General features: G+C 35.7%; 1 protein-coding gene across 1 annotated transcript in view; it reads right to left on the reverse strand.

Annotated features, from left to right (window-relative positions):
• Positions 1-22,421: 22,421 nt before the first annotated feature.
• The window catches only part of LOC121320642 (transmembrane protein 47), a 40,995-nt gene continuing 35,953 nt past the window's right edge, over positions 22,422-27,463 (reverse strand). Inside the window, exon 3 of the mRNA XM_041259157.1 lies at positions 22,422-23,576. Coding sequence (XP_041115091.1) covers positions 23,398-23,576 — 179 coding nt within the window. The 3' untranslated portion in view covers positions 22,422-23,397. The remainder of the gene's footprint in view (positions 23,577-27,463) is intronic.

Genomic DNA, 27,463 nt, shown 5'->3' on the forward strand with positions numbered 1-27,463 from the left:
ACTCACATTGAAACTTCCCTCCTTGCTGATGCATCCTGGGTAAATAAAACTTTATTTAAATGCGTCATGGAATCTCTGGAGAAACTTGAACAATTGTTAAGGTAATGAGACATATCATCAAAAATCAATAATTAAGGTGTACTTTTTTAACCCAAAGATTGTTGTAAATTATGAACAATTCTGAACAAGATAATTATTTACGTCGGTGACATTTCTTAATTTTTTCACGAAGAAATGCTTAAGAAAGTTACACATTACGCTAGTGAGATTTCAAGTGGAAAAAACATAACACACGTGAAAAAAGAAAAAACAATAAATTTATTTTCTGATAGCAAAGAATTGGCCTTCTTCTTTGCAATGATTATATTTTTTTGCTATAGTTCTTAAAAAGATATTCACCATGGACATTGTGTTATAGCCAGTTGGTGAGAATCACCCATGTATGAGTTAAAGTTTATAATGAAGAACCATTGTGTTTGTGTTTATACCATTCATAATTACCCATTTACTTACTCCTGACACATTTATTTAAGCAGGCCTAATTATTTTTTTGTTTAGTTTTGTTTTATGGATTAAATGTTGAAATTGCTGTGAATTTAAAGCTTGGTGAAGCAGCTATTGTGATGATACTGGTACAAGCTGGCCATTGAAATAGAAAAAATAAATTAGCTTTTGAACACCCACACACACTATAACGAAATTATCAAAACATATACATGTCATCTAATTGTCTTTCCCTGACCTAAACAACCACAAATTCAAAAATCAAACAGCACAAGTGGCTGGATCGAAAAAGCACTAATTAAAGTACATGAAGAAGGTGCTCTCCTCTTCACTTCCTGCATCATTGTGACAGGTCCCTAACCCAGTGTTCCAAAGCGCAACAGCGCCATCTATTGCTTATGGTGAGTAATGTTTGCACTGCGTAGCCATTGCTTTTTCCCTATGTTTTAATAATATCTGGCCTTTATCTTGGTGTAAGCATGAACCCTAAAAGCAAAGGACAAAACAAGCATTCACAAAGTCATCACATCGCTGGCTAACTCAATAAACACAGGCTGTGAATCCCTGTAATCCCTGTAGTGGATCTATTCAACAGAAATATCTGCTAAAGGTAATTATGTCATGAATCATACAGTTTTCATCTCCTTCGTGTGTTTGTCAAATCTATTAGTACGCTATCAACTACATTGTGCATGGTCTGTACAGATATGTAATACACCTGTATTTGTCTTATACCGGGACAGTGAGTGAACAGTGAGGTTTAGTCTGACAGCTCCACATCTCAGTGCTGATGCTTTTAAATGGACTCAATAACAGGCTTGGCATTTCATGAAATCTTATGGAAGGCAGGAAACCCCATATTTGACTTTTCATTTTTGTGGAATTCTGACTGTACTGGAGTGAAAAAAATAATGTTTTGCTCACAATTTAAAAAATGAACTACTGAAAACATCAAACTCTCAAACGCATTTTAAACACATACTAATTTTTCAAAACCTCAAGGGGGCAATGTAGGCTTGCTAAAAGTAATTTATGTACATGGACTAACTCACAGTTCCTCCATATAGGCCTGCATGGTTCAATGTGTGATAAAAACTTTAACCTCACAGATAATGCTAGCCTCCCCATGCATGTGTAAATCAGTCACCCTTGTGTGTAATCATCACACACAGACCCAGTGGATTCCTCAACAATTGATGAGAGGAAGCTGTTTACCTGACTGTGTAATTCACCATGGTTTGTCCTTTAATGACACCAAAGTACAAAGCTGGCAGCAGGATAATGTAATATAGTCTTTAATAAATAAAATATTAGTTAAATATGAGTTGTGTGAATTATTAAGGAAGTTCATAGAAGATTACAATATATTTGAAAAATTCAGCTTCATTAAATCATTATTGTATTCTCAACATTACTCTGCAACCAAATAATAAAGCAATCCGCCACAACAGAGTGTGTACTGTTGTTCATCATCAGAAGGATACAGTTGACAGCTTTTTTATTATTGCAATAATTAACTTGTAAAAACAGAAATGCCCACGATGAAATTAAAATAATGGCCATTCAAAATACAATTAACAGAATGCTTATTGTAAAAGACAATATGTATCCTTAGGGCTTCAGTTGTCTAGCATTGATGCAGTTGAAGTAATAGGGAAATGCTGTGCTGCAATATAAGATGTGCCTCAAGATAGTGCTTAACAAGTGGCCTGTGTGGAGTTCAGGACTGTAAGGTGTTTGCTGGAGTTAAATTATTCTTTATTGTTTAGAGATGTTTGGCAAAGATGCATCATTAAGGAGGCAGTGTGGTCTAGTGGTTAAAGTCCAACGCTTGTAACCACAAGGTTACCAGTTCAAATCCCACCTCTACCACTGACTTAATTGCTGTGTGATCCTGAGCAAGCCACTTAACTTCTTCGTGCTCCGTCCTGCAGATGAGATGTTATGTCCTTCAGTTCACACCCTACCTCTGTATAATACTTTGTGACATACCTTTTGTTGATATTGCCTCTTGCCAGCAACAGCCAAAACTGTCGGGTGCCCATTTTTTGTGTGGCTTTTTTTAAACTTTTGTGTGGTTCAGGTGGCAGAAGCTATGGCTCCTCTCCAGTTATGTCCCATTAGAGTATCTGTCAATCTCTTTTTAAATTCCAAGTCACGCCATTCTGTCTTGCTTTTTCGTCTCTTCCATCCTCTTTCTCCTCCACTGGACTGTGCCACCTCTGCAACTGTTTCCCTCTGGAGGTAAGTGAAGACCCCTGTTCCTCTCTACATGTTATTTATTTTCTATTTTCCAGCATTTTCCGCCGCGAAGGAATCAAAGCTCTACTCGCCGTAGACGTCCTACCACGTCGACCTCCATCAGCATAGGTAACCCTTGCAAACTGGGGAGACCTTAGGACTTCTCTTCATCTTTTCAATTCGTCTGCTACCCTATTCAACGCTTGCTGGAGGCCAATTGGTTCAGTATCACCTCTACGAGGGCAGCTCTCCACGAGCCAAGGGGAAACCCTGTCCTCTTTTCCAAGTCAAAAAGCACTTCTCTCCTTTTCATTCGTAAGGTTCTTCCTCCACGCAGCCCTTGCCCTTGCTCCTGTCCCATGAATCCTACTGTAAGTACAAATGTTGAAACTGTTTTACATTATGTAAATGTATTTTTAAAATAGATCACGCCCTAATATTTTTATCTTGCTATTTATTTGAAATATATGTCTGTGCTTAAATCGCACATGCCTTGAAAAGCACATCTTTAAAATCATCATCTTTGTTTTAGCCAAACACCACCTGGTAGGAATTAAAAAATATTGCTATTAAACTTAAGGGTTTATTTTCAAACTATAAACTGGTAGAATGAAATCCCACCACCATTTAACTCAATATTATTGCTGCTGGTGTTTCGCCTTTCCATTTATTAACATCACTAAACACAATAAAAATGTGTCAAAAAGTGGTCAACATTTCAGAGTTTACTTTCCAAAATACTACTTGCTTTTCGTGGTGGAGGAATGGCTGTGGATTAGTCACAAAGTTGCTTTGAAATATTTAATTCTAAGACTATTTTCTGTCTCAGATGAAAAAGCATGTGATCAGCACAGCTGTTTAGAACGCATAATGTCTATTGAGCGCTTGTGCTAATTTTGAAACCAAAGCGTGGGAAACTACAAAAACCAGACAGTTGCCAAAAAAGAAGATATTAAACGTAACATGGATATGAATGGATATTTTCATGAAAACCTGGCTGGTGATTTGAATTACTTGAATTAAGTGTCCCATATTCCAAGGCTGGGACTTACAAGCATCTGCATGTCTGCAGAACTGGCTATTAAAAGAGAAATGTTAAGATTATCAGATTTCAAATTGATATGTGACTCCATGTCTCAGAGTCTGTAAATTATAAATTACCTCATCTGCATTCTGTCACACTTAGATAATCGTGCTATACAAGACAAAGTTAGCTGGGTGGATTTTAGCATAGACTAGCACAGTAATGTACCATATATAGAGGTATGGCAAAGCACCCCCAAACTCATCTTAAACTTATGTTAAATGTATAATAACATAATCATGCTTAAACAAACAATGCTGTGCACATTTTCTCATTTTATAAGGGAAGGTTAACAGTTACAATGTACTTCTTTTTTTATTTAGCAAAACGGTGGTTCAGATAGGGAACTCAATTTCAAGATAGATTAAAATCATAAACATCAAGCATATTGGGTGCCGTCATTACCAGAGCATTGGTCAGTCAAATGGCTAGTATACCATTTGCCATTCAACAATGATCAGCTAGAAAGGGCTTTATACATTACCTCAATCCATTCATCCCTGCTGTACTGAGTTCATCTCCTCCTCAGCCTCCACCTGTTTTTCGGCTTTGTCTAAGGGGTTGGCAGCTGTCCTGCCACCCTGCCCATGGCTTCCCTACAGTCAGCCTCTCCACTATCAGCAAACTGAATTATGAGTAGGGGTGCATTGAAGGGCTAGACCAAATGGCAAAGATGTAATGGAAATATGTATAACATTGTATTTATTGTATAAGGTTTAATAAATATTACTCTATTGCATAAGTTTTCTTGATGGAAATTGAAGTTGTCTTGGCTTTAGATGATTGGATTGCAGTTATTGACCTGGTCATCCATACCTATAAAACATGAACTGGTTGAATAGACCCAAACGAGCATGATTGGATGAATGGCCTCCACCTGTTTGTAAATGTTCTTTTGTTCTTATGTCGTAATATGTAATAATACTAAAAAAACTCCTTTGATAATTACTCAGTGTATTCAAACGGAGAAATCATTTTACAATTCAAAGTTTCTTTTGGTGCTACTATATAAAAAGCTGAGAACATTTTGTTCTTATGAGAAACTGTGCGTTTATTATAACATCATACATTAATGTTAATGCATGAATTAATTTGACAGTTTAGCTTTAGGACATGACACAATTTTCATACACAGTTATCATATCACATAATAATCAAGTGACCTATGGTGGAAACATCAAGAAAAAAAATATACATTTTAAATGGCTTGAATGTGCACAGGGTTGCTGGTTCTTGTCTTGACGCCGAAATATTTGTCTCTTATAGCAAATATTTAAAAGGAAACTGTTCAACTAAGGACGTAAAACAGATTGGAATAATTCAATTAAAGATCATTGAACAAAAATGTCTGGATGGAAGCCGTATTTTCAAATAAAACCTTACTCATTGTGGTACAATTCACAATGGCAGCTGTAGCCAAAAGAGTCAAGCAAAAGTACAGGAGGATCGTAATGTACTTGCAATTTGTTTTCCTTTGTGAAAAAACTAACTTGCTAATGACGATTTAGAGGAAAAAGCTTTCAACATTTAAGCAACATTGTATTATTTTGGTGAAGTTTTCAATGCACCAAAATAGTAATAAACAAACTATACATAAAACCTAGGGGCTTGTAATTTGTTTTTCCTATTAGTTTTATAATGGTAATTTTTTTCTTTAATAAATAAATAAATAAAAAATGCTACTCGATTTTTGGAGTAAAACATTTTTCGGTTACATACACTTAACAAACACCCTCAAAAATGTAATGTTCAGCCGGTTTTTGCTAATTACACTTTAATAGGTCATTTAAACAGACAAATAACAAAAACAGAAATGATTCATTTATTTATGAAATATAGATTAAAACGTTACCTTTTAGTTCAGGGAGTGAGTGTTGTATAGCCACTGTATGCCGCTAGAGGGTGCAAATGAAGCAATGTTAAAATAATAATAACAGTTAGTCTGATAGTGCCAGTTAGGTTTAGAGTTAGGGGTAGAGGTTAGGTTTCAGGCTAAGTTTAGGGGTAGGGGTATGGTTTAGGGGTTAGATGTTGCAACTGTATTTTGTTTTACTATATTTTTGCAAACAATTTAATTTTTTTTTTGTTTTCCGCATTTTTTTTCCCTTTAAATTAATATAATAAAGGTCAAGGATTAGAAGTTTAGTAAAATTTTGTGTTTTTGAGTGTATGTTAAGTATTAAGTTATTTTGCACCCTGTGGCGGCCTTTAATGCCTACTACATCTGACGCTCACACACTGAACTGAAAGGTAATACGCAATAATGTTTCGTAAATAAATTTATTGTTGTTAATAAAATTACCTATTAAAGCGTAACAAGAAAAAAGTTGACAGAATTTTCTATTTTTGAGGGTGTGAGTTAAGTGTACCATACCGCATTTTTCCAAACAAAAATGATAAGGTCTTTGTGTTCAGTAATACATCTGATGTACTGCAGAATGATGCCAAGCCACTCAAGATACAGGCTCTAAATACACCTGAAAAAAATGAATTTGATTGACATGAATATCCATGCAACCATCACTAGTCAAGGCAAGTAGACATTGGATAGGGAGGTAACTACCACATTCATGCCAACCTTCAATCAGTGGCAACTACAGTACCAACAGTATTTATGACAGCTGTTTCTAAGTAATGAAGCAATGCTAAAACATCAAGCTGATTCATGGTCAAGACAAGAAACTTCATTGTCTATTTAATCCAGTTTTGCATGGAATAGTTCCACGGTACTCAACATATGGCCCGGACACGTACCTTTCAGTGATTTCCAGTGGCCTGAGGTTAGAAGCATTTCTAAAGGGATAAGACCTCAGTTATGGAGTGCTTTAGTTTTCTTACAACTGTGAAACACTCCTGGAGTGTGATTATGTTGCAAAGATACAAGCTCATAAAATCTGACCTTTTTAGAATCTGAATTTTAATGAGAAAAAAAAAAAAAAGTTTTTTAAATTTTCTCTGTCTTCCGGTTGTATTCGATTACGTTGCTTAGGAAACTGATGCCCTGTTCACAATAGCATTTTTATACCAGTATAGTTGCAGAACCATACCAAAACAGTACCGAAACACCTGTCCAGACTGGAGTTCTTATCGGTGTCATACCGATCCAACTGTACCAGTACGAAACTCAAAAAAGAGCAGGATTCGCATTCTCAATACGACTCAGAACAGCTTAAGTGTGGACAGGTAAACCAACACGGTATTGATACAGTGAAGTCAATATTCTGAAGCACCCGCACGTCTGCTTTACAGTTTAAATACTTTAAACAGCTTAGTACCTTTATCATGGCTACACCAAAAAAGGCCCAAACAAGTGACAAAATAATCTCCACAAAATAAGTGATCATGACTGTGAGTTAAAGAATACTACAGATCAGTGCTGCTTTAAAATAAAACCCCTTGTGAGGGAATATATATAAAAAATTTTAAAAAATCATGGCTTTTGCATTCCCTAAGCCATGAATCAAGCCTGCTCGCTGTCTGTCCAACCGCATGCTTTTAAAGACAGTAACTGTTTTTGCCTTTTTGTTCGTCTCACCCTTTCACATCCTGCTCCTCTCTCAATGATTGAACACCAAAACAAAATATTGTACATGGACAGGACGGCAAAACATGCTGTATTACATAACAGCGGATCCATTGCTAACAGATATGACAGCAGTCGTCATGGAAATTAGTTTAGAACCCGTCGATTTAAACATACATGAATGTGTACAGGTATATCACAACTGCATTGGTACTGTACCGTATTGAAAAGTGAGTTAGGACAGCAAGTGGTTTTGTACCGGTATATTCTATACCAAACTACTAGTATTGTACCGATACAAGTGTGAACAGCGCTTGAGAGCTTAGTTATGAAGTGCTTTAGTTTTCCTACAACTGTGAAACACACCTGGAATGTGATTATGTTACAAATAAAATCTGACCTAATTTAATGAGAAAAAAGTTATTTGTTTTTTTAATTTTCTCTGTGAAGACAGTTGTGAAGCGTCTCTGTGAAGCGTCGGTTGTATTTGATTGTGTTGTTCAGGAAACTGCAGGCAGTCTTGGACATGTTCCTTCTGCACGCAATCAGCATTTCTTTTCTTGACCAGTGACATCCTTCCCAGTTAAGATACAATCTTAACTTTTTTTAAAACTGTTAATATTTAACATCATACTTTTTAGATAAATAGATTTATAGATAGATAAAAAGGCACAACAAATGTAAAGTTTTTTTTTTTTTTAACTGCAGTGGGCAACATGAAAGCTGATCATTTTAAGAAGAAAACTGTTGCGCTACAGATAAAGTCAACCTTTCTCCAGTTGAAGGCTGTCAAGAGTGATACATTCTCTTTTAGAATGTATCCCTTTCCATTAAACACATATGGTGTTTAGATTCAGGCTGTGATGATCGGGGAGGGCCGGCTATAGTAGAACAATGTGCAAATCTCAAACAACCTTGTGTAAAATTAAAGGATTCAAAATCATCCTCCTCACTTATTTATAAATAATACAATTGGACAAGAGACCTTAGCAGTCTTCAGTATCTGAGTCTGCCAGGAGATAAACTGTCTCCCAGTCTATAGTCTGCAATATTATATCACACATGTGACCAAGACCTTCCAATGAGCAAGCCTGTATTTATTACGTTTATTTAACAGCAGCAAGTTGAAATACTGTAGATTTTCTCCAAATACATATTTGTGTTTGTTGCACACGCTTTGCAGTGTCAGACACACAAGCAAAGCAATTGGGTTTACAGTATGTCATAACAGTATAAAGACATATTGTGTCTATCTATATATATAATATATATATAGATATATATATTGATTATATATGAATATATATATATCATTTATATATATAATAGATATTAGAAATTCAGTAAATTAGGTTAATATTTTCATTATTTTTCGACTATATTTGTATAAATTACTTTATTGACACAAATATATCTTGGGTAACACACACAAATTTGTCTTTTGTACAAATCTTACGGAACAGGTAACCGAAGAGGTAATGCTGCTAATAAGTTCCAATAGGGATGTGACTTATAATTGACTGAAAACATGTTACAATCAAGCCACTTGTTGCCTCCTCACCAGTCCACCGTAAACACTCTCTTAGTCCCTTTCAATAAGGAAGAAAAGCTGAAGATCTCCCTCTGTTAGGACTAGCAGTCCATTGTCTTGCTAGAGCAATGTAGGGTGTTAGGTTATTAGGTATGCAGCTATGCTCTTATATATTGTATGTTTCACTTAGTTTGCACACTGAAAATTATTAATAAACACAATTAGCATTTACTAATTAGGAAGCAGAAGCATTCCTGTTTAGAGTGACAAGAAGACTTTAAGGAGAAAGCAAACTTTGTACAGTAGAGTGTACTTTTGACTAACCTATGAAGTATAAAGAGGAAATAGATTTAATTGTAAAAATATAAAATGATTGTGAATAGATGTATCTGTAAATATCTATAAATACACTGATATTCTGGTTCCACAGATTGGTTATTACAACAATAAGATAACTCACTAACAGAGTTTCCTTGGTTGTCATCTATTTGGGAATCATGTTATTGCCTTGAACATTTGCCAGATCCTAATGGTTATCCTTTAAATAAACAACAAAGATGTTCTGCACTATTCAAACAGGAAACAGATAAATATGAAAATAAAATAAAGATATGCAAAAGAGCTTTCTATTATTTATTTATTTTGCTTCTGCCAGTAGATACTTATATTTTATGGTTTGCTCATCCAATTTTGCTTTCTTTTTGATATTTTATCTTTTTTTTGTGATCACACTTATTTGAAAATGGGGGAAAAAACAGTACAACAATTCAAAACAAAAACGCATTCCTATTTTCCCCCCATATCCCCTATCCCTATCCCTTCCCCCCTCTCCCCAGTTTTAAAAAATAATAACACGTAATCAGATAACACGCAATCAGCAAGATGCGATGCTATGTGTTCTTGATACTGATAGCAGTGAAAGTAGCAGATTGGTGGACTGCTTGCGGTTCAAGTGAAAAAGCAGACAACAAGAAAGTGAGAACTAGGAGAACCGGGAGATTTGGCCTTCCTCGTATCTTCTCCAGAGAGACTGGAGCTCCTAGTGCAGTTGATTCATCATCCGAAAGGCGTGACAATTGGAGGCCCTGAAGAAACTGTTCACTTTTGACACTATCAAATGGAATACCAGAACTATGTAATTTGGAATAATAGCAGAATTCAGTATTTATCAAAAGTGGATCAGACATCACCTTGAGTGGTCTTGAAAAATAAAATGTGTGTGAAATGTTTGTTATTGCAAAGCCTTAAAGCTAGGGGGTGACTCGCTCTGCTACCTGAAAACAATAATTCTGCCTAGCCCTATGAATGAGAAATTCAGCACATCATCTCTAAGTACTAGATTGAGATCTTTCCTAGTAATATCCAATTAGAGTGCAATACTTTCAGAAAAAGAGCTCTGTAGAGTATGTTCTAAAAGAACTAATTTGGCTTCCAGATTTTTAATTTTGTTCAAATGCTATTTATTGAGAGGCAAACAAAGAGGCAGAATCTCTAATAAAGACATTTATTGCAGCCCATAAAATACGAGGATCATTCCAGTTTAGATTGAAATGAGGTACGAAATTATTTGTTCTGTAATAAAGTAGTATTGAAGTGCCATCATTATACACCTCGGAAAAGAGAAATTTTGATACAAAAATAAAATTGATCCTATAGAAGGATTTATGTCTAGCCAAAATAACAGTGAATTCCTTAACTGATAGATTGAAAACCCGCCAAGCATCAACTGCACTAAAAACATATGTAAATCTCTGCAGTGTGGATGATGCCAAAGTCTATGTACTTCCCTGTTGCATACTTGGTCTATCAAGAGCCGAGTTCATCACCGCATTTATAGCAGCACCAATAATTAAAGTCGGACAGATCTAATAATAATTTGGTCAATGAATTAAAAAAAATCTGGTTCGTTGGAACGTCAACTGAGACCAGTGGAGGTTATTATTGCCACAAAAAAAGTGTACAGTTTTTCTATCACATTATAAAAATGCTTCACTGATATTCCTCTAACTGAATCACTCAGTGCAAGATTTAAGTTGTGAGCAGCATAATGTACATATTCAGCATTCAATTCCTCCTTCGATATTCTCACTTGCATACCAGAGTACACACCACTCATATTAGAGGCCCCTTAATAATTTTTTCATAAGTCCACCAGCAGACTGATCAGAAATTTCCTGAAAACCCAAAAAAGTTAATTTTCACTTCAATTGCCACATTTCTTTCATCCCTTTCAACTGTTGCATATCGAAAAATCTGACTCAGCTGGTCAGTCTTTGAAATATCTTGAGTGGTATCCATTATTACAGAGAAAAAAGGCACACACTGTATTTCATCAACAATCTCCCCCTCAATACATTTCGACAAAACATCAATTAGTTCATCCTGTACTGTATGACTAAGATACCGAATCGAATCACTGGGCCTCGAAACTAGTTCCTTCAACACTGGGCCATAGTTAACTAACAGTTCCACGAAAGAAAGAAAATTCCCACTATTTGCATTTCCTAAGACCTCTCGGTGCCCCCTGAAAGCCAAATTGCACATTGATAATGTAGGCGTCACATTGATGAGACGCTCCAAAACTTGTCTCCAGAAGTTTTTTTCCTTGAGTGTTTGAGTTTCTGAATCTTCATCGATTGCTCCATGTAATCTCCACAGCTCTTATACTAAGCAAGAATCTAAATGTATTCTTGATATTTCCTGAAATTCAATTTTCCTGTTACATGATGCCAGTCTCTAACTTCTTTTACCCATGCCCCATTACAGGCAGCTGCACTGCGATCAGCAAACACCCAGCAGGGTTCACAATATGCACAATATGCATCCTTACACAGTTCACCAAAAAGTGGAACACAATTCTAAAATATTTATTAACCGACAACTACAAAATTCCCCATGCTCCAAAACAATCTTAAAAAGGTCACAAGAAGGCCACAGATTCCAGTGGCATTACAAAGGGTCTCTGATATGCAGAAAGTATTTGTTATGAAACTGATTATTTGGTTTGCCTTCTGGCACAGACATCTGTGTAATATGCAGTGTTCCTTTTTCAATTCCTTGTACTTCAAAAACAAATATTCATGTGTAAAAGTCAACAAAACAATAATAGCATTCTGTTTAATTTGAATATTTAATAAGTTGACAGGTAAATGTTTGTTTCTGCAATGATGACAGCCAATGCTGGGACAGCAGCCAAAACACATCAATGTATTGTTGGCCAGGCCTGGGTGTTTTGCAGGTATTCTTTCCATAGTTAAAGGGACATTCACAAAGCGTTGGTGTTTATAACATATTTTCTTTATTTGTCACCTGTTGGCCTATATAAGCTCGTCTAAATATTTTAGATGGGTATGATTTAATCATTTAGACAAAATGAGGTCCAGAACTTGGAGACAGAAGCCATGAGTTTGTCTTCAAGGACAATAACAAGATCAACAACATTTTCGGGTATCTAATGCTTTATATTTGAACTAAACCTGGGTGACAAACTATTACGTCTTGTGTGACAGGTGGTAGTAACTAATAACTACAGAAAATTAGTGGTACCTTAGTGCCTTCTCTATGGACCTGGACCCAATGCTATACAATTTTATAAAACACGGGACCACATTTAAGCTGTTTGTTGGCTACTAATCTGTACATTGGTGTTGTGATTTTGAAAAAAAAAAGTTATTGTTTTAAGTTCAGTCCCCTGAAGCAAGATCCTATGAATCTGCATTGTATCCGGTGCTAAAGTTGCTCATTACTACTTACTGTCACACGGGAAGTAACAGCTGCTTCAGAAAAAGTATTGTGTGTGGAAGCACAACAAGAAGAGCTAATATCAAGCAAAAAAATTAAATTGATTGGTGTCTGATGGCAGAACATAACATTTGATTTCTGAGACCAACTTTGAATGAAAGAACAGAAGATCAACATTGGAACAGAGGTTGCCATAGTGATGCAGAGTTTCCTTAATCATTACTGGCAGCTATACTGCCCTTTGTGTTGGAGTGAGCGAAAGCATGCTATTTGTACACAGTGAGGTACTGGCCATAAGTAAACCTGGGGCTACATCAACCTCAGTGAAAATTCAATGGAAGATGTCTTGATAAGTGAAAGTCTATATTTGTATTTTCAGTAAGAAACACTGGTAATTTGATTATGACTGATGAAACTTCCTACTGATTAAATATGTATTATCAGTTCATTCTCATACTGTCCCCTATGTCAAACATCGCTGTATTATATCTAAGAATTTAAACAGATATAAATCAATGTATTCCATACTAACCGTTGAAGACATTGAGAAAGGCTTCTGGGCAAAACATTTATCAAAATAATTATTTCTTATGGTATCACTATATAAGCATTTCAAAATATCCCAGCAGATATGGGGACAGGGATAGGGACACGGGGGACACGGGGGAGACGACTGCACTGCTGCACAGAATCCCCAGGGGTTAGAGCTAGGTTATTCATAGACTTTTAAATTGACATCATCCCTCTAATGTATAACACAATCCAGAGAATCAGAGGCATTGTCAAATGACATACAAATAACACACACACACACACACACACACACACACACACACACACACACACACACACACATAGATCCCTGATATCAGCCTTTATTACTGTGATGGGGATCAACATATTTGTGTGTATTACACCTTGTTCCATGTGTGCAAAGCAACACAAAATCACACGCAATATCATGAGGTAAATATTAAACTACACAACCCTTAGAATTTTACCTTAAATAAAGCATAGCAAAGCGAATTAAAACATAGCGAAAGCATGGTAAAGCATACGTAGGCATTGTAAAACCTAGATAAGTATGGTAAAGCATGATGAACTAAAAACAACATGAAAAACCTTGGTAAACTATGCTAAATGCATAGTATAAAAGTTGGAAAAGTATGGCAACATTACTGTGCAAATTTATCATGGAGCAGGGAAAGGCTACTCAAACAGGCTGTTTGCTGGGTTCAACTAAATAAACTCCAGGAAACACTGCAAGTACACTTTGCTTATATGATTGAACAGAGGGGGTCATACATGTCTTCATCGTTTGTTTTGCACTGCTGCTAAAGTCGGAAATTGAAGTCTAGACTGCAGTTTAAACAAATTGCACTGAGGAATGTGAAATATTTAGTTACTTCCTGCTTATTAAATGAAAACAATACAGTGAGCGCATGTATTGGTAAAGCTAAAAACCACTACAGTGAACTCTAAATGGCGTTGTTAATTTACTGCTATTACATGTATGTATATTTTTAGGCACCGAAGTGGAGCTTTGAGAGCCTAGTGTTAAGAAAACGTAACGGACTGGCCCATGGAGAAGACGTGAAGCACAGAGGCCACGTGTTGAACTTACCTTCATTCTGCAGCTTCAGGGGTTCTTTTTCTCATTGAATCGTTTATAATGAATTTCTCTTGTGTTTCACTGCATCTTAAGGTCTTTGTTTTATTTATTTATTTTCTGTATTGGAATGGTGGACTACATGCAGTGTGTGTGTGTGCAGTGTATGACCACATTTTATTTATTTACTGATCTCCATGTTTGTGATGTTGCTGTTTGTTTATTTTCTAAATCCACCCCTCAACACACACGCACACATGCATGCACACATACACACACCACTAACTCCCTACTGTCTCTATACTTCAAAACATCAACTACCAGCACCATATTTGGTGCCACACAAAGGCATGCACCATGTGATTTAATATCATTGTTGCATTATCTTCATTGAAGTAACTTACAAAAATAGATGGTGAGTAAGCAGATTCAAGAAAATGCATAGAGTTCTTTTCTTCAATCAGTTGCCAGGTTTATTGAAATATGCAGGGAGTCTGGTCCCAGGTACAGGACAAACAATACTCAACATTACAATGTTTGCATGACATTAAATACCCTTCTGTATAGATGGTCCACCTCCCCTTTCTCTGACATTAACCAATGGTCAAGGTAATTTAATTTATTGTGTGAGTGTTAATGTGTGTGTGTCTGTGTGTGTAGTCTAGTGTGACAACCTCTGAACTCAGTGCATTCTTCACACTCCTGGAGACAAAAGGTCCATACATCTGCCTTTTGTTATCTCCTTGCGACCCCCTTTGATGCCAGTGGGATTATCTCTTTTGATCTCTCTGAAGTCTAGAGCCTGTTCCCTTCTAGTCCACAGCATTGTTATCTCATTAGCTTGTAGTCATTGTTGGGCAGTTTGTAGACGCATCGTCTCTATCAGTGGTTAGCAGTACATGCAATTTGAACCAAACAGTCTGCTATCTGCAATATTAGTCTCTTTTCAGAAAAGAACACCAGTATAGCTCTGCTAGTCCACATGCGTAGCAAACCCCTAATCAATTCTCAATCCATGTTTTCCAACATTCATAAAAGGTGGAAGTCTTGCTATTGGTATATTGGCATATGCCATAACTTGTATTTTTTTTTTTTAATGATAGTTTGTATTAAATGACTGATCCCAATGTGGATTCGCAGCCTACAGTAGACAAGATACTCTAAGCAAGGTATACTTTTGTGTGATACATGTGTTTTATTCCGAATGTTTTTAATAGCAAGGCCAAAATTAACACATGAAAGATTATCAGGATTCTTACTGTATATTGCCAAGATGTTCTTGTTATTTAATGTACTCCTTTACAATACATTAATTGAGGTATATATTACATTGGATAGTGCAGTAGTTTTATTATTATTATTATTATTATTATTATTATTATTATTATTATTATTATTATTATTATAAATGGTTTGATCAGCAGGGCAAAAAGATTAAGTAAGTTGGGTTACATTTTTTCAGGTTGTAATGACATCTTGCAGAAGAAAATTGGGAAACATTTATGAATAGACAGGTTTGTGATCTGCATAGAAAAACAGTATGCATTAATTGATTTATATTGTTTAATGTAGTAAGTCATTGTTCATAAGCTCTTAATTCTGAGAGCAACATGGCGCTTTTAAAATACTGAGAGTATTATATAGCATAAATACAATATTATGGGGGATATCTGCCAACTTAGTTTGGTGAGAATTATACTGTTATAGTTTTTATTCAAATAATTTTGACACATGCCTTCTAAATTCTTGCATCAAAATACATATCAAATACATTCTACTTAACTTTAATTTAGGACAAAACTGGAACAGCTAAATCCTGGATTCTTTCACTGTTGGAAGTGTGACTCAAATTCAGCCAACAGAAAGGGAGTACATGGATAGCATTTATGGCTAGTTTTCAGAAACTGCAGGATTGCCTTGTCACATTTTCTGTGATTGCTGTAGGTGAGGAATGACCACTAACAAAAAGATAAACAACTCGTCATCTTTGTTTTCCCAAGTACAGCGTGATTGCTGAAATGTGTAAAGAGCGTGCTGGAAAATCATTTGCATCAATGACAGGGGCTCCAGGTCAGGTAGCAGTCACTAGTGTTTCACCTGTCAGATATTTGACTGTCAGTATGATTTATCTACTAAAAATACAGAACCTAGTATACTGTAAAATTAGTGCAAATCTCAATTTCAACCTAAACTGTTCTGAGAACATGTCTATTCGAGGAACGCCTTTATTTACTGGATAGAATCTATCAAGACAATCAAGGTCAGGACTGTAGGTATATATTAGGCCAGGGCATGACAAATAAAGGTCGAGGAAAGCTTTAGGAACAGCATGCTGTGTATCTCACCTTGATGACAACTGGGAGAGCTTGGATCCTAACAGATTATTGCAAAAGCACCCTGAAACCATATCACACCCCAGAGCACCATGGAAAGCAGAACATGGGTGAACCATAATGGGGGAGTATTGACTCTCCAAATACCATTATGCTTATAAAGACGACCACAAAGCACTGGGTGTAATCAGCTTTACTCGATTTGCATGCTGCTTCACAGCTGCTACCCACCCACCAGTCTGGAGATTAAAGATCAACAAGCAACTTCTGGATACCTCTGCTGGGACTCGTTTCACAGTAGTGGTCGCTAAACCACAAAGAGGCCAAGCAGCCCCATCCGATGAGATGAACTTACCCGGGTACATGCTGTGGGTCCCCAGTGGAGATCAATAACTTGGCATGAGTGGGATTTGAACCACACACACACACACATGAACACTGGAATAATTGTTTGTTGTGACTAAGAGCACATAAGAATCCAAATACACGTGCCTGTGTTTGTTGGATGGGGTTTTCAGTGGAGATCAATAACTTGGCATGAGTGGATTTTGAACCACACACACACATGAACACTGGAATAATTGTCTGTTGTGACTAAGAGCACATAAGAATCCAAATGCACGTGGCTGTGTTTGTTGGATGGGGTTTTTGCACAACCCTATAAAATATTTATTTTTCCCCATTTGGTCTTGTTTAAGAAATTCCATTTTGCTCAAACACTAACTCAAACCAAAACTATGAAAAATATGCAGGTGACTTTATTAAACATGCAGAAACAGTAATGAATGATGATTAATAACTCATATCATGGAAGAATAAATGGTTGAACTATCAAGCAACTTCAAAGGAGATAAAGCATTCCTTTAGACAACTAGTTGAAGCAACTAGACAAGCACTGATGGGCTGAAAAACCTCAATAACTTGAGTTCCACTGTGGAACAGAAGTTGCCAGGTAAGAAAGGTTTAAAAGCATCAATTGTCTTAGCATTAGCAATATTATCACTGGTCACCCGTCTGTTGAAGATCTTTTGGTTATTTGCTTGTATTTCATTCAGTTGCTGGTTCTTTCTGATACCTAATCATTTCAATTATAGTTACCAAAAGCAGAATAACTTGTGTCCAATTAAAGTGTATATATATAATATATTATATATATATATATATATATATATATATATATATATATATATATATATATATATATATATATATATAATATCTAGAGCCATAAATATATTTTCTAAACATTTAGCATACCAAATATATTGTCAGTCATTATTATGTTGATAGTTACCTCCCAATAGGCCCTATGTAAAACACCACAACGCTTTTTTTTTTTTTTTTTTAATGTTTATTATGTTAGTTGTGTCCAAATATATCACCATCAGATATACTGTACTGTACTGTAAAACAATTCACATTAACAATTGAAGCAATTGACACAGTGCATTTCAGTGATACTTTCCATATAACCCTATACAGGGAATTGACTATGCGTTTATATAAGGAATTGGAACAGGGTAATTGTTCTTAAACCAATTTTAATTGTCCCACAGATAATAGCCTAATTTCATTTTCACATTGTATTTGATGTCTGACTGGTCCATACAACACAATTAGTTTTCAGTTTTCCAGCTGGCATGGTCGATGTATACAAATATAGAAAGCCTAGGCTCTCTTAGGTGCTGTGAAAATTGAAGAGATGACTTATGTAATTATTTATATTAACTTTTAAGCCCCATATAGCTACAGAAAACATACTGTGATGCTCATAAATATTGGCAGCTTTGCCTACAAAACAATATTTAAAAAAAAGTAAATTATATATTTAATTATTTAATGTTCCTTTTATCTGATATTAATTAGTCCATGTTTCCTTGCAAACTATTTTTTGGGTCTCTGGAGCATGAGTCAAGGCAAGAGAAAATAAGTTACAGTAATCTAGTCAACATCACTGGCTCTTTATCACAGCATCACTAAAGTAGGTTAAAAACCATAGCTGTCAGATGCCTGCTTTAAGTGCCATGCTTCATCCTGGAATCTTTCAATGTAACTCACGTTAATAGGTACTGTCATAAAAGGTGTTTACAGTTCCTCTATGCTTATACAACTTGGACAAACTCAACCAATTTGTGACCACGATGGTTTAACCTCACATCTTACGCAATGTGCAGGGGGTCATGGCAGCTGGTTGCACGTTATGATGGTGAACATACATATCCCTTTACTCTGTATAGTGCAGGCCTAGGTGCACCCTTAGGGGTGAGGCATACAGAGAGCACACAGAACGAACAGAAGCACACAGACCATGAAAACGACAGTACACTAAATCACAGCGATGCATTGCTTCTTCTGGAAATGACAGCTGATAAGAATGATAGAGAAGCCATCAGGTTTTAGAATCCTGCATCGGGTCGGGTACCCACGGCTGCCACGCAAAAGCAGGTCGGAATGTGAACTTTTTTGCCGTTTGGGTGCAGGTCAAAAGAACGTAATTTTTGGGTCTGAATTTGAATCACCAAAAACGTTTTCTGCCCAAATAACATATCAGAAGGTAAATGTACCACTATTTCCTGCACTAAAGCAGGAGGCAATTAGGGAGGAGTCAGCCAACTAAGCAGTGGTGTTCTCATTTGTTTGACATGTCGCAAGATCCTTTCATCATGTCTGCTTGGCGATATTAAAAATGTTTGTGAACGAGGTGAAACATAGTTTTATAGTAAAGTAAGTAATGACAGTTAATGTTACAATGTTAAAATATATCCAGACCACTAAAGAAAGCTACCACGCTGTATAGCCTATTGTATAAACTCAATCTGTAGAGAATGGTAGAGATATCTGTGTGTGAATGTGAGATCGAGAGAGTCAGTCGACGCAGGCAGTAGGTAAAGGACAAACACTTGCGGGTTCAGGTCAGGTTGCAGGTTTTATTAAAGCGGGTCGGGTTGGGTTGCGTGTAAGAAGACACAGTTGCAGCAGCTTGCGGGTCCGGGTCAGAAGCGGGTCGTGAAAGTCGAACCTGCGCAGGACTCTGTCAGGACTGTCATCGTACCACTTGAAATTGCAGTTGGTCAGGCAACAATTAAAACATATCCCTCTATTTATACAATATTATTAAATCATATCTTATATATAGGCATTTTGTTGTTTGAAATATATTTAAAATATATCAAACTTGTACCAAAAATATATATTTATATAAAGTATATTTCAGAGACATAATTTTGGCACATATTAATCCCAGTTATGTTTTTTCTGTATAGACCGGTATGGTACATTAAGAAACTTCCAAACTTATGATAAATTTATCTTGTAGGTTGTGGTAATAACTTGCCAATATGTATGAGCTTCCCAGTACACAAACAGTTCACAGTATGGTAGCCACTCTCCTCAGAAAGCCTTACAGTTAAATTATTATTATTATTATTATTATTATTATTATTATTATTATTATTATTATTGAAACAAAATTTAAAATTATCATAGTGTCTTGGACACTCAATTTTGTATACATTAAACACACCTTTTTTTTAATCAAAAGAACAATGTCAATTTTTTTTGTAGCTCACCTAAAACACAATACATATTTGAAAATTGTGTTTCTCTGACTAAGATAATGCAACAGAAAGGGCAACAATAAAATGAACACCAACCAATATATGGAAATGCATTTGATTCTTAGAAGATAAATCCAATTTCTAGGCACAGTTTGAGGCAATGTAGAGGACACAGGGACAGGTTAGTGTGCACAATTCTTTACAAAAATACAGACAAAGTCTAAATATATTACATTGCTAGCCATACAGTTAGAACTTATTTTGTGGTCTATTTGTTGCTTATTTGACAATTTATAGTTACATGCTAATCCACAATGATTATATGTACTATATCATATATATATATATATATATATATATATATATATATATATATATATATATATATATATAGTAACAGAGCAGGGAGGTGGTTAAAATCCTACCTGCCAAACACACGTGCAAATGTGTGTGTAATGTAATTTGTTAATTATCACCTGCATTGGCTATTACTGTAAATTAGAGTCAGGTGCAGAGTATTTAAGGAAAGTAGTTGCTCTCTTCTGGGCAACTACTGTGTGAAGTGCCCTACTGTGTGTAGTAACAGTAAGCATCCAGGAACTGTGTGTCCTGTTTCATATTCGTGTTTAAAACGTGTGTTTTTGTTATTTGTCAGGTAAACGGCTTAGCTGTCCTGTAAACTCGGCTGGAAACCTGAAAATGTGTAGTTAGTGCTCCAAAGGAGCTATGTGTTTATTTTTGTTTTTGTTTGTTTTGTATTATTAAACGTGCACATAAGCACTAAAAAAAAAAAAATTGTGTCGGGTCTATGGTTTTTAAAGGAGGCAAACGAACCAAGGAGGCATGGTGAGTGTGGCACTCACAGCGGCTATATATAGTATATACATATATATATATATATATATATATAATATAATATATATATATATATATAATATAATATAGTAGTCGTAGTATCCAGAGGTGGTATTGGAACAGTGAGCGGTTCGCCCACCATAGTTAAGCCAAAACAACACCATAACACTTATGCATATGTTGCGTCATCATTTCCATAACAAGGGGTGACAGATACAGTACATTTATACAATATAGGCATTTGAAAGGGAAATAGTGTATTATAGGTCGTTTCAAATTCAACTGCAATGTTAATATATTATGTCAGAAATACTGAAGAAACTGCAAGCAGATACTCTTTCCAAAAGTGTAGATTAGGTCTTTTCCAAAATATACCTCTTTTGTTGAGGCCTACTGTGTAATGGTAATCGTTATTTTGCTGTAATTCAAAATGCTGAAAAGCAGGTGCTTGCAAAAAAAAATACGATCCATCAAACTTCAACAGGTCTTGGTTATCACATTCATTAATTTAACCCAGTAAAGCTAATCACCCTTCACTATAGGGTAAGTCTGCTTCAGCTGGAATGCTAGTTTTATAGTTTCTTGTTTCTGCAGTAAATATAATTATAGTTGTATCTTTAAAAAATGCTGATAGCTGCCCCCTGTGTACATATTATTTATAGAGTAATGCAATTGTGTAACACGTACATTTTCCCCACTGGCTAGAGGCTAACTTATGTGTTATTTGAAGAGACAGATGAGATCTTTAGATTCCTCAAGAATTCACAGGTATCCTGTGTTGGTAAGGACCAAGCCAAGAATGAAGTCAAAGAAAATAAATGTGTTGTTTTTTTCAGTTTGTGAGTTGTCACAGGGAATTGTCACACTTTTGAGGTCACAAACTGATATCTTGTCAAATGTGCCCATTATGTGTACAACAGCAATGTTTCTGAGTCCTTGAATCAAAGAAAAACAGAAATAACTGACCACTCTCCTTAAGATAAAGAAGTATGAAACACTGAACTGCTGAAGACACTTAACTGCTAGATCTAGTTAAAAACCGACAGGGGTTTAACAGTCAAGGCAGTAAACATGACTAAAACATGCTTCCACCTTTGCTAAGCTAGTAATACAAATACTCTTTGCAAACATACACAATACCAAGCCATTACTGTATGCTGGCTCATGTCTTCAACGCATGGTGTTTGTTAGACACACATGGTATATTCTCTTGGATGTCGACCTGTACAATGTCTTTTGTAATCATCCATTCATCCAGACTCTGTCACTGTGATCATTTCTCTTTTAAGAAAGAGTTTACCTAATCCTGTGGATTGATATCGATTTGAACAGCAAGACCTGTGGTCCTTAAATGGAGAAAAAAAGCAACAGAAGGAGTTTTGCAACCTTGGTCTACTCTTCTTGAAATAGACTAGTGGCCTAAAAAAAAAAAAAAAAAAAAAAAAAAAAAAAAAAAAAAAAGATTTTTATTTTCTGCAGGTTTTTCGTTTAAAAAAAAAAAAGTTTATATTCCTCTTGATTTTGTAGGATTGTTAATATAAATGAATCCCCAGCTGCAAAGCCTGATCGCAGAACATATGTAACAGCAAGTTTTGGCCTTCACAATTTTCTTGGACTACAAGCCGTCTCCAAAAGTTGTCTGGTGCATGCAAACCACACAATTCTCTGGGTATGCATGGAGCAGGTGTTTTCTTCATGTCCAAGTCAACTGTGATCTTTCCCTTTGGTGGCTCAGGTTCAAACAGAGTCCTGTTGTACAGAGAAACAGTTTGGAACACTGGAGAGCTGAGGCAAAATCACATGCCTCTTAATTGGAATCACGTGTCTTTCCCTTTCTGTCTTTGCCCACAAACTTCCCAATGCTGATAGTACAACTACTGGTGAAAACATGTGGAAAATCAGACGTTTTGGAAAACCTGTACTGGAAGGTCCTCAAAAGAATATTAGTTGGTACAATTACCTAACATCCCTAATTCTATTCTGTTTGTTTTGTTGTTTTGTTTTGTAGTCACTTACAGCGAGTTTGCTTCTATGTTGGAATCAGACTCTTTTTTTCTTGGTCACCAACCCTGTGGCACAAACTTTTATAATACTTACATTACTGCTTTTATAATACTTATACTATTTAGTTAGGACAGCAAGCACATTTCCATGGGCGCTCTCTTTTGCTTCTCCATGTATTAGTTTATTGTCAGTATCTTTAAAAGTGTCAGATTTGGTCAGTTCAGTAGTTTGGTCAGTTAATCTCTAGAAAAACATCAATAGTTTTTAGTTGTTTTTTCCCCACCCAAGTTGTCTTTGTTAGAAGTGTTATTTTTTGCAGCCAAATGCAGAAAAGCGTGACTAAGCAATTTCTTCTCTTCCTACTGATCCATGCATTAGATCAGCCCTTTAGGTCACACTATGAGGACCCTCAGTGCTAGTAGTAGTCTTCATAGTTCTTGGGATTCAAACAGTAGAGGATTGCACCCCCGAAGGAGAAAATGGTAGCTCCCCAGGCTAGCCCATAGCCCCAGTTGAACTCATGGTATATTCTCAGGCTGACGGACTCAATAAATTTGATAGGATACAGGACGAGGCTGCATACCTGAAGAACCACTGAAAAAAAAAGAGTATAGTATTAATTAGTGGTGTAGTTTTAACAGTTAAGAATAGAAGACATGTCACATTTACATTGTAATGTAATAGAATAAGATCAGGAAACTCAAACTTAAGTTTGCTTTCTCAATCTGAAAAAGCATTACATTGTCACACTTAAGTGAGCACCAACAGTCATGTATTGTGTCATGGCTGATGATCTTATCCTGTAGTCGAGACATTTACAGGTAGTAGGTTTCCCACTGTGCCATCACTTCATGCAAACATTAAACTGTGCAGCTCTTAACAAAGTTCTTTGTTTGCTAGAGGCATAGTCTGACATGGATTCAAAGGTTCTGAATAAGATATAGATTAAACCTGTTGCTCTTTACCAGTCTCTTCTAAAATTGTCTTTGGTCAAGGAAATAGCTGAGTAATAAGTCAATTCCTATAGTTGATACCACTGATAGCAGCATCAACCTATCCAAAGTAAAGACTTTAATTGCATAAAAAGTGCAGAGGTGAGATTGTAGGGTTTGAGATCGTTCAAGCTGTCTAAGCAATTTGCCTTGGTCTGAAGTGACATCCTTGCACAGTTTACTGTAGATTTTGCCTTCAAACCTGTAACGGATTTATTAGAAAACTGTACAGAAACTCCTCATAATCACATATTATTTGCATATATTATAATATATTGTATAATAGCAAAAAAGTCTATAGGTGGATTGGAGTTTATGGTACAAGTTTAGTGAGGATGAATTATCAGTATATAGACTGACAGAAAGATGGACAGACGAACTGACCCAATCTATAAGGACTACCATTTTTTGAATGAGGACCCTAAACACAGCTGTTATGCATTTTATCTAAACAATATGTAAACCTTTTTAAAGGTAACACTTTACATACAATACTCTAGATCAGTGTACCACCAATTTCTTCTAAACTTTAGCGATTCAGGAAGCTTCAGTCACAGGCACTAAAATAAGTGACAGAAAATCATTTTACCATGTGGACCAAGTTAGTGGGACACAGCCTATTAGGTCTTACATCATTAAAGAAAAAACATTTTGCTCAGAGACTTCCCAAAAGATCAAATATACAGGTCTTTTTATTAAACATGCCAAATATAATGAGTGCAGAAACAGTAATAGATTAATTATCCTTATAATGGGACAACAAAAAGATAATGAAAAATATTCTGCAAATTCACGGAGTAGAAAAATGCTCCTTTAACTTTTTCTGTTAAACACCTTTTCCTGTGTTGGGCTCTTACTTACACATGTTAATATCCTCAAATCAGAATTATATTAGAAAATCTTTAACAAATAATGATAATAATATCTTTATATAGCACCTTTCATAGTGGACCACCATCACAAAGCACTTTAGAGGTAGGCTGTGAACTATATACAGAGTCACTTACAATAGGATACTGATTTAAGATCTCATATGCAGGATTGAGCACAAGGAGATTAAGTAAATTGCTCAGAGTCACACAGTGAGTCAGTCGTTTGAACCAGGGACCTTCTGGTTACAAGCCCTGGACTTTGACCACTGGACCACACTGCCTCCTTGAACAAAAGGTAGTCAACCTTTTGTTCAACTTGAAATAAAACTTGCTTCCTTATCCAGCTTTATTTCTTACTCTGTCACTTTTAATTGTTATTTTGTTACTTCTTAATAGAGTCAATACAAATCAGAATAAGCACCTTCTGTTCAAGTTAAATGATATTCTTTTAAACACATAAAAGGAGCCTCTCCTTCCTAGTTAATCACAAATTAGATTAGTAATCACTTTACTTATAAAAGCAAGACACAACTGAGAACAGAAAACACTGCATACAACTTCTAAAGAACCATCTAAAGAGACGTGTTCAGAACATGCACATCTCTTTAATCCAATACTTCAAGTTCAATAAGAGCATCTACACTAGGGAAGATGGTAAAATGGTTTTGCTTTAGAAGCTTGGCTTTTAGCTCCTTTTCTCTCTTGCTAAAATTAGTCTTTCCCTAAAATATTTGCAAACCAATAACACGAGTCACTAGACATGTAATCTTAATGGCAGTCTTTTTAGAATTCACTTCAGTTTTACATCTTTTAAAAAAAAAAAAAAAAAAGAAACTCAAGACAGATGAGTTCCATTTGTAGGAAAACTACTGTGCCAGTAACATATTACACAATAAAAAAAATATATACATGTGCTGCATGCAAAACTGCAAGACTGTGAAACTTTTAATTATATTTTGTTTTATCTTTTCACACCCCTACACCGTAGGTTTGTTTCTTTAAATGAAAACCTTTGTAAAGGTAGTCCATCCTGTGAGTAGAACGGAATACTCCCAGTTTGCTCCCACTGTTCTCTGTGTATTTCAATAAGCACAGTTGCTATAACCTTTACCATGGCACACAATAAAAAAATAATAACCATGAGGTAGGAAAGGTTAAAGGTTCATTGCGTGTGTCTTGGTGTTTAAATCTTTTGCATTGTGAAACAGAACTTTCCAGGAGAAACAGGTTCAGTTCCTGAGAAATTGCTTTCACAGTTTATTAAGCTGAATGTCAAAATGTTATGTTTATTAACTGTTTAATATGTGAGTAATAGCAGTCATTATGCTAAACTCATTTGTGTGTCGACTCTGCAGGTTAGTGTGTTTATGTCATTACAGATTGGTATGAATGGTATTAATTCACATGGTGTGAATTACAGCTTAAAACCACATTACTAAGTTTACTGTGGCATATGATTACTGTGTAATTTACATTACACTAGTATCATTGTCAGGTCTTTATAATTGCATGTCAGATAAGAGATGGTTCTGTGAAAACGGTGCATACAGAGCATGCCTAGCACTGCTTAATAGTATCTATGTTTCCACAGTCAAAAAAAAGAATCTGAATATAGTTCTGGTCTCAAATCATCCAGTTTGGTTTCCACATACCTGAACCCATATGATTTGAAACTGGTTTATTTTAAACGGGTTTATTTGGGTCCATATGTTGTACTATCTGGATCCAGAATGAAATAGTCCAGTTTTAAGGAGGCGTTTCTGAAGTAGCTTCATCATTATAAAGAAACTGACACGAGCTGTAGCGGTTTAAAAACAAATAAACACCTTGCAGTAGCTACACCCACATATTTAAAACCTGCAAAGTGAAGTCATTTCTTTAAAATGGCAGGAAAAGATAGCACCCACTGAATTACGATGAAACAGTTGCTTTTCTAAATATATGGGGAGAGCAAGGTATTCAGTCATAGCTTGACAAATGTGTACAAAACAGCAGTGTTTGAAAAAATAGCTTTGCTTCTGAAAGTACTGGCCTTCACAAGAAGTCCAGATCAATGCAGGTGTAGGTTAAGAAGTCTGAAAGCTGACTACAAAAAACTTAAGGCCCAAAATAATTGCAGTGGCAGAGAAAAAAGTAATACATTTTACGAAAATTACTGATTCTGTTATGGGCCACCAACTGATTATGGACTACTCTAACACCTTAAATACCAGTAGCAGTTCACAAGAGTTTGGAAGACACGAGTTAATGGAAGACATTTGAATATTACATATAGGCCTATGTTAAGTCAACCAAATGCTTATGACATTTTACAAGAGTTGAAAACAGAATTCATTTTTTAAAAGTTATTACCTTTCTTCGCCCCTAGACATTAACTATCCTGTTGCCGATCCTGATGTGTACACCTTGCACTTTACACAAGTGACAGAAAAAGTGAATATGGATAACTTTGCAGCATCTCAAAATGTGCTTGTCAACGAAGAATGTGCCGAGGCAGGGCCCTCCCTACAATTTGATGCCCCTTCGAGCAGAGGTACATGTAACTAGTGGTTGATGGGAATGTAAATTAATCTATGAAAAATATTTGAATAAACAAAGTCCATATGCAAGCTAAGGT

The sequence above is a fragment of the Polyodon spathula genome, chromosome 9, assembly GCF_017654505.1.
Source record: "Polyodon spathula isolate WHYD16114869_AA chromosome 9, ASM1765450v1, whole genome shotgun sequence".
NCBI classification, from domain to species: Eukaryota; Metazoa; Chordata; class Actinopteri; order Acipenseriformes; family Polyodontidae; genus Polyodon; species Polyodon spathula.